The following is a 15,309-nucleotide window of genomic DNA, read 5'->3' on the forward strand; positions in this document are numbered from 1 at the left end:
TCAAACTGACACATCAGCTCTTCCTGGGTCTCAGCTCTCTGGATTCAAATTGGAACTGTAACATTAGCTTTTCTGGGTCTCCAGCTTATTGGCTGCAGATTCGGGGACCTGTCAGTTTCCATAATCACATGAGCCAATTCCTTACAACAAATCTTAAAAAAAAAATTTTTTTAATGGAGGTACTAGGGATTGAATCCAGGACCTCATTCATATATGCTAAGCATGCCCTCTACCACTGAGCCACTTCCCTCCCCACAATTCCTTATAACAAATCTCTTTATATCTCCTGTTGGTTCTGTTTTTCTGGAGACCCCTGACTAAAACAGAGAAGTTGTCATGTTGCCCATGTCACCTGCCACTATGCTGCTAGAATTTGAACCTCTGTCTGTACTTCTCACCCCCATGTCCCCCACCATAAGAATATAGTCGGGGGATATTAACTCAGATGGAGGCATTTAGGGAGGCCGTCTGGGAGGACGTGACACCTGAACTGAGTCTCGATCAAGGAGGAGTGGAAGGAATCAGCCAGTGAAGGACTGGAAAAAGGAGTTTCAGGTAGAGAGAACAGCATTTACCTGGAGGTGTGGAGCTTGGGACGGCAAGGCATGAACTGTCCCCCTAAAGTAGTGCAGGAGGGAGGGGAAGGTAAAGCTCAGTGGCGGAGTGCATGCTCAGCATGCACGAGATCCTGGGTTCAATTCCCATTAAAACAAATAAATCAAATAAATAAACCTAATTACCACCCCCTCCAAAAATAAAGTAGTGCAGGGTGAGGGAGGGAGATGGGGGAGGGGAGGAAGGGACAAGCCCATTCCACTAGACTATAGATTCTTAGAGACATGGACCATTCTCTTTGTTAAAATTCAGAATCAGTTTACAGACACTGAATGATTACTACCTGTCAAGCACTTCCTTGGTGTCGCTTTCTCTTTTAACTGCCCTACAATATCCATTTCCCCTTCCTAATTTTACTCTCAATAATTGAATGAATACCTCAGATTTTACCTGGGGCATGCTGCCCAACTACAGAGCATATTGTCCCAGGCTCCCTTGCAGCTAGGTTTGGCCATGATATGTGCAACTTCTGGGTTGTCATCATAACACACGTCTCCAAGGAATTTATTACAACCTTATTAGCACATCATATAGTGAGTAGATGCATCCTCTCTCTCCATTCTCCTCTCTTCACCCTGCACACCACACAGCTTGCCCTGGACTCCCTCCCCTCTCTCCCCACTGGTATAAACGCAGCACTGCAGCAACCCAGCTTTGACCACATAGTTGAGGACAAGATGACAGGGGGTGGTGGAGCAACAGTAGGGAAAGAACATGGGTACCCTTAATGACCTCATGGAGCAGATCCCTTCACCAGCCTGGATTGCTCATCTCTGGACTGTTAACTCAGAAAGTAATAAAGATCCATCTTTTTAATGCCATTGGATATTTAGGTCTCTTTGTTGTAGCATCTCAGCATACCCTAATACAGTCTTGCTTAGTCTGTGTTTCTTGGGATAGATCCTGTCTTTAGGGTGCAGTACGTGCGCGCACACACACACACACACACACACACACACACACACACACAGTGTCTATCATCTATATCTGTATTGAGATCTACAGTGATCTACATATAGTGATAAACATAGCAATATACATGTATATGTCATAGTTATACATAATACATATCATATAACATAATATTCTATGTAATTAACATGTTATTATTAAAATATGTTGTCATAAATCATACAGTGTAAATATCATAGGTATGCTATATGACATACAGTGCATATAAATATAGTATTCACCTCCATTTGCTGATTTTGAGATCTGTAAATGTTTGTTACCTGGCTAGGCTCCAAGACTCAGCTTCCACTCACCTCTTTAGTGCCTGTGGTTGTGTCTGAAGAAGTGGTTTCTGAAAAGGACATCAAAGGAAGTTACTGTTGGAACTGAGAGTGAAAGTGTGGATAGGTCGGCAGGTAAGGTGCATAACGCTGTTGCATCTAGAGGGTCTGAACTCATGCTCTTTACATTCACTGACAAGGTCATTTGCTCTTTTTGGGGATCAGAGTCCAAATTCCACGTCGTGCCATATAGCAGTGCTCTTCGACTTAGAGTGATTTTTGTCCCCAGGGGACATTGATGATGGCTGGAGATATTTTTGGTGGTCACAATTTGGGGGCGAAAGGTATGTTACTGGCATTGAGTGCATGGAGGCCTGGGGTGATGCTCAAGAGGAAGCAAAAGATTGTAAGCTCCAAATTTTTTAATTCAGTCCTGGCTGAGCATTATAACTGAAATGCCTGAGGAAACAGAAAATTAGATGCCTCAGGTTTAAAAATTCAGCCTGGCTGGGAATAACAACGGCAACAGGAATGTCAGTTTACGATCATCAGCTGTTAACGAGACCTTGGTGTGTTGCTTCTTGTACTTTGTGAGGATAACCATCTCTATTTAATTTAATTTAATTTTTTGTTGAAGTGTAGTTGATTTATTATGTTAGTTTTGGGGTGTACAGCAAAGTGATTCAGTTATACATATACATATATATATTTCAGATTCTTTTCCATTATAGCTTCTTACAAGATATTGAATATAGTTCCCTGTGCTACACAGTAGGTAACCATTTCTATTTTAGAAAGATGATAAAAGGTTAGCAAATGTTTACATACCTGTTATCATGAACCTGAGGTTAAGTCTATAGCTATACTGTGCCTTGGTTTTCAGCTGTTTCAGTCTATTTGCTAAAAAAGAATAAATAATAATCCTCTTGGGATTATCTACGAGTCTTTTCTTTATGGGTTTCCTTTTTCTCGTCATCTCTTTTAGGACCTAATATTGGGGAGGACATATCATTAGAGGGATCTGAAAGTTGAGGGTCATGTCACACTCTGGAGAATGCCCACCCAGCAGCCATGCCCCTTTTCTTTCTTGTTAACAGAACACTGATTTTGTTCAGATGTGTGAAGTGGACACTGCCCTCCCCTTAGAGTCAAGCCCAGAGGTCTCTTTCTGTTATTTCAGGAACTTGGAGTTTAGGAGTGGGAATTTGACCCAGAGCCAGCCAAACAGGCATAAGGGGAAGTCTTCTGGGAAGCTTCTGAGGAGATATATATATATATCCTGTGGTAAAAAGAGAGGCTCAGGAGTACCTATCCTCTTCTCTTTGTTTTCCAACAGAAGTATGGATATATGAAGGCATGATGTTTGGAGCAATGGCAGCCATTTTGGAACCATGAGGGAGAGCCAACAGAGGCCAGTCTAGAACTCTTCTGTTATTGAGATGCCACATTAACAAACTCAGAAACTATCTCTCTCTGGGATTCTTATTATATGAGACTCATTGATAATTCCTGTTGATAAGTCACTTACAGTCAGGTATCATATTACTTAAAGCCAAAGGAACTGTGACAGCTATGGGGTTAGTAGTAGTGAGAAGGATGAGAACACCTGGAGACACTTGTCATTCAGCTTCTCCCATAGCATTATCAACGATCTTTTCCCTACCCCCTCAACTGGAGTCATCAGTGATGAACCTTGGCTCAGACATGAACCCAGTGACCAAAAATCTCAACACTGAAGAGAAAAGTTGAGAGACTACTTAAGGGAGGATAAAAATGGAATAGGACAAATTTAAAAACATAGAGGTAGAAACTGAGATTCATAAGGAAGTTTCACTTCTTGAAGAAAGCTTGGAAAGAAGGAAGTGATCCCTTCACTACTCTAAATCATAAGAACCACCAGCCATATTTAGACAACACAGGCTGAAATGGACTATCTCTGTGGTAAGTCTCACCAGGCTCCCACCCTAATTTAGATTTATAAGCAAAAGACTTCATATTCTTGGGAAAGAGAGGTTGCCAGTCAACTGTCAATTTGCCTTCACATTCTACCTTTTCCATGCTCTGTTCTGTTTCACGGAGAGCTCCATTTCACAGAATATCTTGCCCTGTGGCTTCCTGATAGATGGGAAATAACTGGTAGAATACTGGAGAGCAGAGGAAGGGAGGAACCAGGGTACTTATACCCTACCCCCACCCCTGCTTCTTGTGGTATCTCCAGCATTGGCTGAATAGTTTCCAAATTTCCAGCTCTCATTAAATGGACTCAGCTCTTGGGTCCTGGTAATACCATTTCTCTCCTGTCCCTCTAGGTATAGGATGGCCGCCAACTTCTTCTCTTGCTAATCTCTGGGTTGCTTCACTATCCATTTGACTTCTCAGCCCTTCCTTCACCAATTCTCTATATGAGATTACTTACATTTGAAAGACCTAGTGTGGTTTCTGTTTTCTAGGCTGGATCTTGACTGATTATCATTTATTTTGCACCAGAAAAGGAGTGCTTTGCTCCTTTTATAGCTTCCCTGAGACCCGTGTTGCTATGCAGCAAGTGACTAAGAGTGTGGACTTTCAATATAGGCTGATTCAAGTTAAAAATCATCTTGTTAGTTGGCTGGCCTTGGGCAGGTTTCTTAACTTTTGGGTGCTTCTTTCTTTATCTGTAAGTTTCTTTATCTGTAATAACAGTGCTTACATCATGCAATTATTGAAAATGAAATAACGAATGTGAAGCACTTGGTGTAGTACTTGACATGTAGTACAAATGAAATAAATATTATCTATCAGAATTATTGTTTCTCCATTCATCAGTTTCCTAAAATTTAGCTTTTAAGTTTCTTTCTTGTATGATTTCATCTGTAGCCAATACCTCATGGATAGTCTGCCAAGTCCCATATTTCTTGTGGATAGATTTTCCCCATTTATATGGTTTCTTTGACATTGGTCCTGCTTATCCAACACAGCACCTCTCCCCGGACAAATATCCAAGGGTAGGCATGTGACTTAAACTGGGCCAATTTGTATATTTCCAAAGAATTTGTAATTATGTCCAAGAAAGAACCAGTTGATCCTTCTTTGGGTGATTGGATCAATAACAATGCTAAGACCTGGAGCTGTTTGTGGCCATATTTCCAGTCCTGTGAACTAGGAAGCAGAGAAAGCCAGTTTGTAATGAAACAAAAGAAAGGAGCAGATCCAGAAAGTATGGGAGACTGGGACACCCTGACAGTGTTGGGTCCCCAGCTTCAGTTCATTCCAGAATCCCAGTTCTATTCTTGTCCTTGAGTTCCAAGACATAGCCATGCATCCTTATCATCTTTTCTGCTTAAGTTGGCCTGAGTGGCTTTCTCTATTTTGCCATTCAAAGAATCCTATCTCAGTGACCTCCATCTCCAAAGTTCACTCGCCTTCTTACCCTCATTATTTCTCCAAACTTCCTTCTTTCCTTTCCCCTTCCTCTTTCCATCACCCATTTCCCTCCAGAAAATAGAAATACATCTTGGCCCCACTACAAATGTATGGACCACAAATATATGTTTTCTGGTATCACATTCAATTAAAAATTAGAAAGGGAAATGAGAAGAGAATGTTCTTACTCTGACAAGTGTTTTCATTGGAGTTATTGAAGTGTGCATTCCCAGAGAGGAGTTTATACCCAGCATTACAATGGCAGTAGAAACTTCCTTCAACATTCTGGCATTCAGCATTCACTCCGCAATATATACTAATGGGTGGTTTACATTCATCAATATCTGGAACACAAAGGAGAAACTTGGTCATTCATTCAACAAAGACCTATTGAGCATCTATTATGTGCCAGAGCTACACCCTTTCCATCTGGTTCTATCCTGGCTTTCCAAGACAACTCAGTTAAGGTCATGGTTGTCTTTGTTTTTTCCTTTCTTCATTGACTTTGGTTGGATTCTCCAAGAAGCAGGCATTGAGATAAGGATTCAAGTGCAAGTATTTACTTGGGAGATGATCCCAGAAAACACTGGAAGGGAAAAGGTGAAATGAAACAGAGAAAGGAAGGCACGTTTTGGGAAAATTCAAACAAAAAGAAATCAAGATAAACATCATACAGAGTCGAGTCCAAGGCAAAGAAGCATGAGGCCAGGTAAAGAAGAGCATTTTGTATTGATAAAAAGAAAGCTGCATGGTCTTGAAATATCTTTAAATAGAATAATTTTTATTAAATCGTTAAATAATGTAATATTTTAGAAGTCTGAATTATAGAGAAAACGAGAGAAGCTAACAAGAACTTGGAAGTGCTAATCTAACATAAGAGGGAGGAATGCCTACAGGTTGGGCCACTTTGCCCATGAGAATGCCTGCGCTCTCAGTTACAAAATACCAGCTGAACAATGGCTTTAACTCTTGCTACTCAATGTGAGGTTCTCGGACCAACAGCATGGGTATCACCAGGGAGTTTGTTAGAGATGCAGAACCTCAGGGCTCACCCCGTACCTACGGGGTCAGAATCTACATTTTAACAAGATCCCCAGGTGATTCAAATGCACATTACTCATTAATATGCACACATATACTTGACATGTAAAGATTCTGAATAATAAAAATAATAAGGTAAAATTATATATGCTATACACTTGTAGAGGTTATCCCCTTTTTGAACATTTATGGAAGTGACATTAACATTATAATCCTCACATTATGGAGAAGAAAACTGAGATCTAGCTAGGTTCTGGAAGAGCCCACTTTCCTGACTTCGTGAGAGCATTGCTTTCTTGGTGAAGGTTGATTTGGCAGAGCTCTCAGCATCACACATTACAGTTACCTCCCCACAATCCTCGTGCTGCCTTCCTCCCACTTCCACCTCCAGGTGATTTGAATATTATCCCTTTACCTTCACATATCTCCAAGGGGAATGTGAAGAATTTCTGCCCAGATTGAGAAGTGTATCCAGGGTTGCAGGTGCAGTAAGTACCATTGACACAGGAAGCATTTAAGGGGCACTGAGGACAGGTCCCTGCAAGAAGAGAGGCAGGTCAGACATCACTGGCATCAGAAGCTCTCCTGTTATCACTTTGTTTTGCCTCTGAGCAAGGCCGCTCAAGGCTGAGGAAGCTGCACCTTTTTCCTTCTGTTTGATCTCAGTACATCAAAAAATTAGAGATACCAAACCCAAGCTATGGAAAAAACGTGTGATTCCTGTGCATGATAAAGGGCCAGGGTTGGCATTAAACAAGTTAATTTTAACACAAAATTTCCATGCAATGTAATTGTGCTAGTCTCAAGATCATTGCCAAGTTTATAAAAAGGGAATAAGTTTTAAGATCTTGGACTCTGGGTTTGATTCTGGCTCCACCACTTACTACCTGTGTGTCTTTGCATATGTGTTCTAACCTCTCTGTGCCTCAAGTCCCTCACCTGTCAAATGGGCTATTATAAGGAGTAAGTGAATTAATACATATTAAGCGCTTTGGGCAGTGCTTGGCACATAATAGGTGTCAGCTATGATTATAAAAACCTGAATTTGTAGGGTACCACAGGAGGTAAAGTCTAATAAGGGTACATGTTATCTTTGTAACCCCACGTATAACTTCATTTGGATGGAGATCACTAAAGATCTTAACTTGAGGCCCCTTGAAAATGAATGGAAATAATGGGGCTGAGGAAATACCTCAAGCTTTGTGTCTAATGGAGAAATCTGGGAACTGTTAAGGGTCCACAGGGAGTGGAGGCTGGGAAATGATGGGGGGCCACGTGCAGAGCCTGCCTCCTCAGAACACGTCCCCTGGCTTTTGGCTAGAAATGCAGAATCTCAGGCCCCACCCCAGACCTGCTGACTGAGAATCTCATGAAATTGCTAAGGGATTAAAGTTAACTTGAAATGATCTTTTCATTTCTTGTTGACTTGCTTGTGATCAGAATGAAATGATTATCATCATGCTCTGTCTCTCCCCGCCTAGAATGTTTGCTTCACAAGACTTTGTGTGTTTTATTTACTGTCTACATTGGGCACATTGTGATTACTAAAAATAAACAAATAGACAAATAGTAGTTAAAAAAATAAGATAACTTAAAAGATACCCAAATTTGATGAAATGATGAATTAAAAAGAATTACAGGAGCAAGCCTGCCCCAGTTCTGTTCCCAGAAGTCCCCTTTCTCTAGCCTGTTGGAGGATGTGAGTGGTTCCAGGTGCATCATTTGTCTACACCCTCCCTGATCCCTGGCTATGGAAAAGTCAGGCTTTGAGCACTCACCTTTGGATTTCTGAGCCAGGACTCCTGACAAGCTCAGCAGAAAGCAGAGTCCTGGAACAGGGAAGCAGAAGGGAGACACATGAAATGACTGAGGAAAGATTCCAGGATATTCTGTAAAGGCTGGGTATCAGTCATCGATCGCTGTGTATCAAACCATCATCACAAAATGTAGTGGGTCCTGGTTATGGAAGGTCTCTGTTTACCAAGTTGGATAATGGGTTGAGTGAGGGTGGACTAGTTTGGTGGAGCTGGGATAAACTTTGATTCCTGTGCATAGAGGACTGAGAGTGGCGGGACTGAGAGACCATTTGAGGCTGAGAGTCTGGAGAAGCTGGGAAGGGGATGTCTAGGCTTCCTTGGGGAGGGAGGTTCAGGAGATTTGGCAGCTAGTGGCTATGAAGGAAGACCTGGAGGAGATGGATTAAAATGTGACATGCCCTGTGATGCAAACACACTTCCCTCCTGCCTATGAATGAGCCGGTGAAATCTAACTTGAAGAGAGACTCCTGTCTTGGGGAGAAGATTTCCTTGGTTGGAGGGGATTGGGCAAAATTCTAAGGTCAGATTCAACAACACCTAAGGGGAATTGAGCTCTTACCACATGCCAGGCATTGTTCTAAGCATTTTAAGCAGCTGAATTTCAGCTTTGTAACAACTTTAGGAGGTGAGTACAATCAGTATTAACCCCATTGTATGCAGATTAAGAAACAGGAACAGAGAGGGTAAGTAACTTGCTCCATTTTCCAGAGCTACTCAGCAGCAGAGCTGAGATTAAAACCCGTCTCTGGGTTCCACTGCTAACCTGCCAACCCTCATGACCTCCTTTTCGGGAATCCTACACAGTGGGGCATGTGAGGAGGTGCTGTTCAGATTGTAGACACCAAGTTGGCATGTTTATTATGACAGTGACTTGAGGAAGGGGTGCCTTTTCTTCCAGAAGATACCACTCTCTAGATTAGACTGGAGTCTCAAAGTCCAGTAAGAGGGTGTGATATGCTACTTTGGTCATTTGAGGCAATCCAGACCAAACGCAGGATTTGGAAGAAAAGGACTAGCAGGGGCCCTTTAAGAGTGGGAGGGAGGGTAATACTAACACTTTTTGGATCTCCCTGTAGGAGTTTCCGACTTCCGTTGTAACAAATTACGTGAATTTACTGGCTTCAAATAACAGAAGTTTATTCCCTTACAATTCTGTAGGGAATTCAATTCTGTCAAAAATCAGTCTCCCTGGGCTATAAAATCAAGGTGTCAGCAGGGCTGATGCCTCTGGAGGCTCTAGGGGAGAATGCATTCCTTGCCTTTTCCAGTTTTTAGAGGCTGCCCACATTCCTTGGCTCATGGCCCCTTCTTCTATTTTCAAAGCCAGCAGCATAGCGTCTTCTCTCCTTTCTGGTCTCCTGCCTCCCTTGTGTGATTATATTGGACCCACCAGCATGACCCAGGATAATCCTTCCATCTCAAGATCTTTAGCACTTCTGCAACCAAGTCCCTTCGACCATGTAAAGGAATTTAGGACATGCCACCCTCAAATATGCCCCTTTGGCATATTGATTATTTTGAGCTGAAGGCACTTGAGAGGCAAAAGATGCAGGAAGGGTTTATGACCTTTTCTTCCTAAAAACCGGCTATAAAATTTCCCGTAAGAAAGTCGCCCTCCCTGTACCAGGATAAGAACACCTTTACTACCAGAGACTCGGAATGGGCAAGGAAATAGATCTGTATAAACACACGTACTAAACTAACTGTATCTTCCACTAATTTTCCCTTCTCTGTATCTCCTGGATGTTTCCTCACAATTTTTTGCACCTCGCCCAAACCCCCTTGTCTTTTCGTTTCCTCGCAAATTTACCCTGTCTTTGTCTAAAAGGTGTAAAAGCTCTGTGCTCTGGTCACTTCTCTGGGTCTTTATTTTCTTGTGAAGGCTCCCATGTACCCGTTAAAATTGAATTACACTTGTACGCTTCTCTCCTATTAATCTGTTTTATGTCGGTGTAATTTTTTTTAAAGTCTCAGTTTTTGTTTTAGTTTTAAAAGCACCTTTATGGTGGCATGGGTCCTGTACAGTAAACTACACATATTTCAGATGTGCACTTTGATGAATTTTGATAGATGTATACTTTATGTCAGTTTAATCCTTATTCCCAGCTGGAGACCCTAAGAAGGTAGAGGAGAATTTTTACCTCCCCATACATATATGGTGACCTATTCACAGATTCCAGGGCATTAGGATGTTGACATCTTTGGAGGGAGGCATTATTCATTCTCCCCAGTTTTTATGCTTTCCCCAAAGAAGTTGCCAGGTCTGTCTCGTGATCAATTACTTATGCAGCTGCCCTCACAGAGCATTTTGAATATTTTTGATTCTCCAATGAATATACTCTCAGCTGGGACGTGAATCACTTGATGGCTAGATCCTGTCATATTCCTTAATAGGTTTAAATTTCCCTTTTCCCTACTTTGGTATAATAACTAATTTGCAGCAGCTACAGTAACATTTCAGCTGCCCCAATGATGACTATAGTTCACAGAGGTGGCCAGTACAGTAAAAAGAGTTTCCAGGTTCCTAAAACTTAGGCAATCTGGGCACCATCACGTTTCCTCGAGGCGGGTCTTTAGGGGTTCCTTCCAGCCCGGCCAGAAACTCCATGCTCAATAATATGGGCATAGGTCTTAGGTTAGGGGTCTCAAAGAGCCATTAGCATGCCAGAACCCCAGACTTCTAGGACACTTTAGAAATCATTAGCTGACTCTTTTTGCTGATGAGGAAACAGGTCCCCAGGGGTCAAGTGCTTCAGAAACCATATGTGTAAATTTTGGTAAGTTGCTTAACTTCCCTAAATTTCCTTCCATGAAACAGGGGTGACAGCATTGCCTCCCTCCTGGGGCTGGGGTGATGACATAAACGAGGGAGTGCGTAAAGCAGAGTACTATCATTTTATCTGCTCTAGAATTCTATTTTAATTCTTCACCTGATACTCATTCTACTAGACTGCCTGTTCCATCTAGTGATGTGGGCAGTTTATGGATTACCAAAATTCATAAACAATCCATCTCAGAAGTTTCCGGGACTCTGCCTGCAGTTGTCGAAAATCAGGAAACATCTTGTTTGAGTGTCTTTCATTAAAAAAGTTGTTTAGCTTTATGGAGGTATAATTGATATATAAAAAATTGCACTTAAATTTGATTCCACAGATATATACTGATACCTCTTATATGTAAGATGTTGTGGAAAGGGCTGCAAAGGTGAAGGGACCTGGCCTTTATCTTCAAGTAGCTTATATTATTTTGATAGACTTTATGATCTATGACCTGCCACTGCAACTAAAATAACTGTGAGACTTGGAGCAACCTTCCTGTGGTGCCATTTTGTATCTGTAATGTGGAAATGCTGTGCAATAATGAATGTAAAGCAATTTTAGCCTGAGGCCAGGCTAAAGCAGGTGCTCAATATATATTAGCTTTGGTTGATATTGTGGCTTTTGAGATTGTGGCTATTGATATTGTTATTTGATCTGGAGAGAATGAAAGGGATTTCAGATTTGGAGAACCATCTGCACAGAGGTGGTGGCTGAAGTCATGGGCTCATGGCATTCCTCCAGGGAGAGGAAGTTGAAAAAGAGAAGAATACCAAAGGCATATTAGTAAAGATCTGGAGCCAGGTGGCTTGGATTCAAATCCTGGCTCTGCCATTTATAAGCTGTGTGACCTTTGACAAGTAACATAACCTCTCTGTGCCCCAGTTGTCTCATCTGTAATAATATTAGTATCCATCTCATGGGCCTATTATGATGATTAAATGGATTAATACACAAGGTGCATAGTGAATGCCCAATGTTGGTTATCATTATTAATATTCAGGAAAAGGAAAAAGGAAGAGGAAAGAAAGAATATCAAGAGAGGTAGAAAAAATGTCAGGGCAGGGCTAGGTCACAGAAGCTACCATGGAGGAGAAGCTATCAATTCGGAAAAAAACCTGTGAAGAAGATGAACAACTCATTGGATTAGACCATAAGGAAAATTTTAGGGATATTTCTGTTCAGAAATTGACATATTGTAAACTGATCATACATCAATGAAAAAAAAAAAAAAAGAACAAGAAGATGAAAAAATAGAAAATATCTAGTTGGCTGGGTCAATTGGAGTGAGAAGAAACAAGGAAATAAGTGTAGCGTCCAGAGTTAGCTTGGCTAGATATACTGTGTTTGTATTTGACTGGAGCATTGACAGGGAAACAAGAGTTATCTAAGATTTGGTTTGCTGAACTGGCTCACCTAAGTAAGAACAGCTCCTATTTTGGACCTAGAAAGTTATTTCAACGATATTAAGAAGAATAAAAGGACTCTTAGCAGAAAAAAAAAAAAAAAAAAAAGGAGACTGTTCAAAACAGAGCAGAAGAACGAGGAGAAGGAAAAGACAGCTAATTGTCAAACCATGTAGCTCCTGATCGGCAGTAGGTCAAGGTACAGTTATTGTCAAGGTTACACATACCTGGAAGAAGCGGTGGCCCTCGCATTCCTGTGTGCAGGTGACCCTCGCCAGCCAGCTCTCAAAGCTCCCTACTGTGCTTTAAGCCGACCACTTTTCCTGTCTCAAGGAAATCTCATGAGAATTGCCATTTGTCTTAGGTCAGCCGACTCAGGAAATTGCTATCAGAAAAGTAAACTTCTTCCTGTCTTTCACCACCAGACCCATGGTTCTGCTTTTTATTTCTTTATTTTCTACACCTTTTCTTCACTTGTTTTCTTACGCTTCTTTTGTAGTAGGTTTTCCTAGCTGTTGTTGATCACCTTTGGGATTACAGAATCAATTGGTCCTAGAGGGGCCAGCAGCTTTCAACAATGGGAATCTCTGGGCAACTGCATATCTCAGAGTCCAGGCTCAGCCTCCAGCCTCATCCCAGAGGGCATCGCTCCATTCTAGGTCCATGGAATAAAACAGTGAACAAAACAGGCAAAAATCTCCATTCTCCTGAAGTCTTTTTTTTTTGCACACGCTGTTCCCTCTACCTGAAATTCCCTTTCTATAACCCCAGATCCCCTTTCAACTCTCAGATCCAGAAGATACATTTCTTCCCAGGAAATCTTCACAATAGCTTCAAATGTAGCCTATACTAATTCATTTGCATAATAATGTGGTTGTCTTAGGCCAGCTGCCTATCAGCAGATCTTGAGGTAGGAATTAAGATGCACAAGATTTGTTGGGGGAAGGGAGTAAGGGTTGGGACGTACATGATTTGTCGGAAGGGCAGGGGTTGTGACCACATGATTTGGGTAATAAGGGTTGGGATGACATAATTTGTGGGAGGGGTAAGGGTTGGCACGCAAATGATTTTTTTTTTGGGAGGGTAAGGGTTAGCATGCACATATATGTTGAGTGGAGTAATGGTTAGCATGCAAATAATTTGTCAGAGAGTAATTGTTGGGATGTGCATGGTTCATTGTGGGGAGCAGGGGTTGGGAAGTCCATGATTTTTTTAGGGAGGATAGGGGTTGCCCCAGCTAATTCCATGGGGGAGCTCTGGAGTGTGTACTGTGGAGATGACCCATCGTGAATGGGTGCGTGGGGACATAACCTGACAGGCAAAGTGACGGATGGGATACAGGCAGAGCACCAGGAGTGTCCACTATGGCTCAAACCTTTGTCTGGCTGTTTCCCCACTGCCTCAAGAGTTGCTACACAGAATATGAATGTTACATCCTCTTAATTTTAAAGTAAGTGTTCAAAATAATGATTTCCCATAAGCCATATTGCACTATTACATGATCAAGCCAAGGAGCAGCTTACATGTGATTCTCAGTTCTTTAGAGTCTCAAGGATTATTAAGTCACTCACAGTTAATTCATGTAAATGTTGGTGTAGACCTCTATAGGGGATGCTGTTAGTGCCTGCCCTAGGCCCCATTTACTGATCTACTGCTTAGAACTATACATTTTAATACATGAAAACGTATTAAAAAATACAGGGGAAAAATTAAAATTTGCTTATTTCATGAATGTATTTCCCCACAAAAAACAAATGGGTGTTTCTTTTTGTACCTATCCCCCAGCTGTTGTGAGTTGGCTGTTATCACTTATGTCTGCCACTTCCTCCAGAGAATTGCTCTCAACTAAACAGAAGCTACTCTGGGAGGCTGTGACCCTCATCCTCAGGGAGCATCTTGAAAGCCAATGATGGGCTGAGATGGGGGGTACCAAAGGCCAGCCCATGGTGTCAAAGTGAGAGCAACTCTGTGGTCTCACTCATGCTCCAGAGTTCTTCATGGACTCAGGGTGATGCTTAACTCTGGCTGAACCTACATCTTTACCCAACTCCTTCATCTACCTTACCCAGTTTTCCTCACTCTCTCCTGGTAGCAACCTCAACAAATCATGAGCACCCAACGCCTCACCTAACACAATCCTTTGTTTATTTGGTTATGTCACCAAAACAGGAAAAAAGAATTCAAGGTTTCCAGCTCCTTCTGTGTTTTTTCTGAGAAAAGATTTAGAAATATTGTACATTGAGCTACCTCCCCATGGGAACCCAGTAAAGACCGCGAGGGTCAGTCTCTCGGCTGGGAAGGAGATTTGGGCATGCAGCCAGCCGCGGCCTGAGTCTCTGTGTGGGAGCCTGTGATTGGGTTAACAAATTGTAACAGATCCCAGCCTCTTATCTCTTTAAAGAAGAAGTACTTAGTAACTGCCTTGAGGTTTTAGCAATGACCTAGGCCCCCCGGCTATAAACGTTGGGTGTGCATGTTGTTAGTCTTCTATCCCCAAAACAGCCTTGGGCTGGAATGGTAAACAACTTATAAAAAGCTGCAGACTCAGAGGTGAGAAGGCTGGGTAGCCAATGACGGGTAAGATCCCCTGAAGGGGGCAACCTAAGACAGGCACAGCCACCTGAGTCCAAGCTGTTAAGCAGCTGATTCTCATACTTTCTGCTGTGATAAGTTGAAAGGCTCAACACAAACATGATTCACCAAAAAGGGTCTTCTGACCTTGAGCCAAACACTAACAATAAACAAAGCCTTTGTACTCATTGTGATCCCACCCTGTCCTTCCCTAAATTCCTGCATTCCTCCTTTGACTGTACTCAATAAATATGGGAGATTTGAGAGGCTCGTGGAGTTGGCTCTCGACTCCCTCTTGCTCTCTTGACTTTTCCACAGAGTCTTGAGTAAATCATTTCATCTCGGTGGGACTTCTGCTGGCCAGAACCCACAACTGGTGATGAACGCACATCTATGGGCATCCAGGGGG

The 15,309-nt window shown here is 42.1% G+C and overlaps 1 protein-coding gene across 8 annotated transcripts in view; it reads right to left on the reverse strand.

The window, feature by feature from the left end:
• The window catches only part of ADGRE3 (adhesion G protein-coupled receptor E3), a 41,746-nt gene extending 28,900 nt beyond the window's left edge, over nt 1-12,846 (reverse strand). For 4 of the 8 annotated variants that reach the window (XR_010378082.1, XM_064479929.1, XM_031437471.2 and 1 more), the window contains exons 1-5: nt 12,557-12,842; nt 8,069-8,119; nt 6,706-6,828; nt 5,438-5,593; nt 1,881-1,918 (exon numbers count right to left, since the gene is read on the reverse strand). Coding sequence is in view for 4 of the 8 variants with exons in the window: in XM_064479929.1 (XP_064335999.1) it covers nt 1,881-1,918; nt 5,438-5,593; nt 6,706-6,828; nt 8,069-8,119; nt 12,557-12,581 (393 nt within the window). In the remaining 4 variants the exon portion in view is untranslated. Of the gene's footprint in view, nt 1-575; nt 619-1,880; nt 1,919-5,437; nt 5,594-6,705; nt 6,829-8,068; nt 8,120-12,556 lie in introns of those variants that run through there. The other 4 variants (XR_010378084.1, XR_010378083.1, XM_064479930.1 and 1 more) reach the window with 3 other exon arrangements.
• Nucleotides 12,847-15,309: the final 2,463 nt, after the last annotated feature.

This window comes from Camelus dromedarius, chromosome 27 (assembly GCF_036321535.1).
Source record: "Camelus dromedarius isolate mCamDro1 chromosome 27, mCamDro1.pat, whole genome shotgun sequence".
Taxonomy (NCBI): domain Eukaryota; kingdom Metazoa; phylum Chordata; class Mammalia; order Artiodactyla; family Camelidae; genus Camelus; species Camelus dromedarius.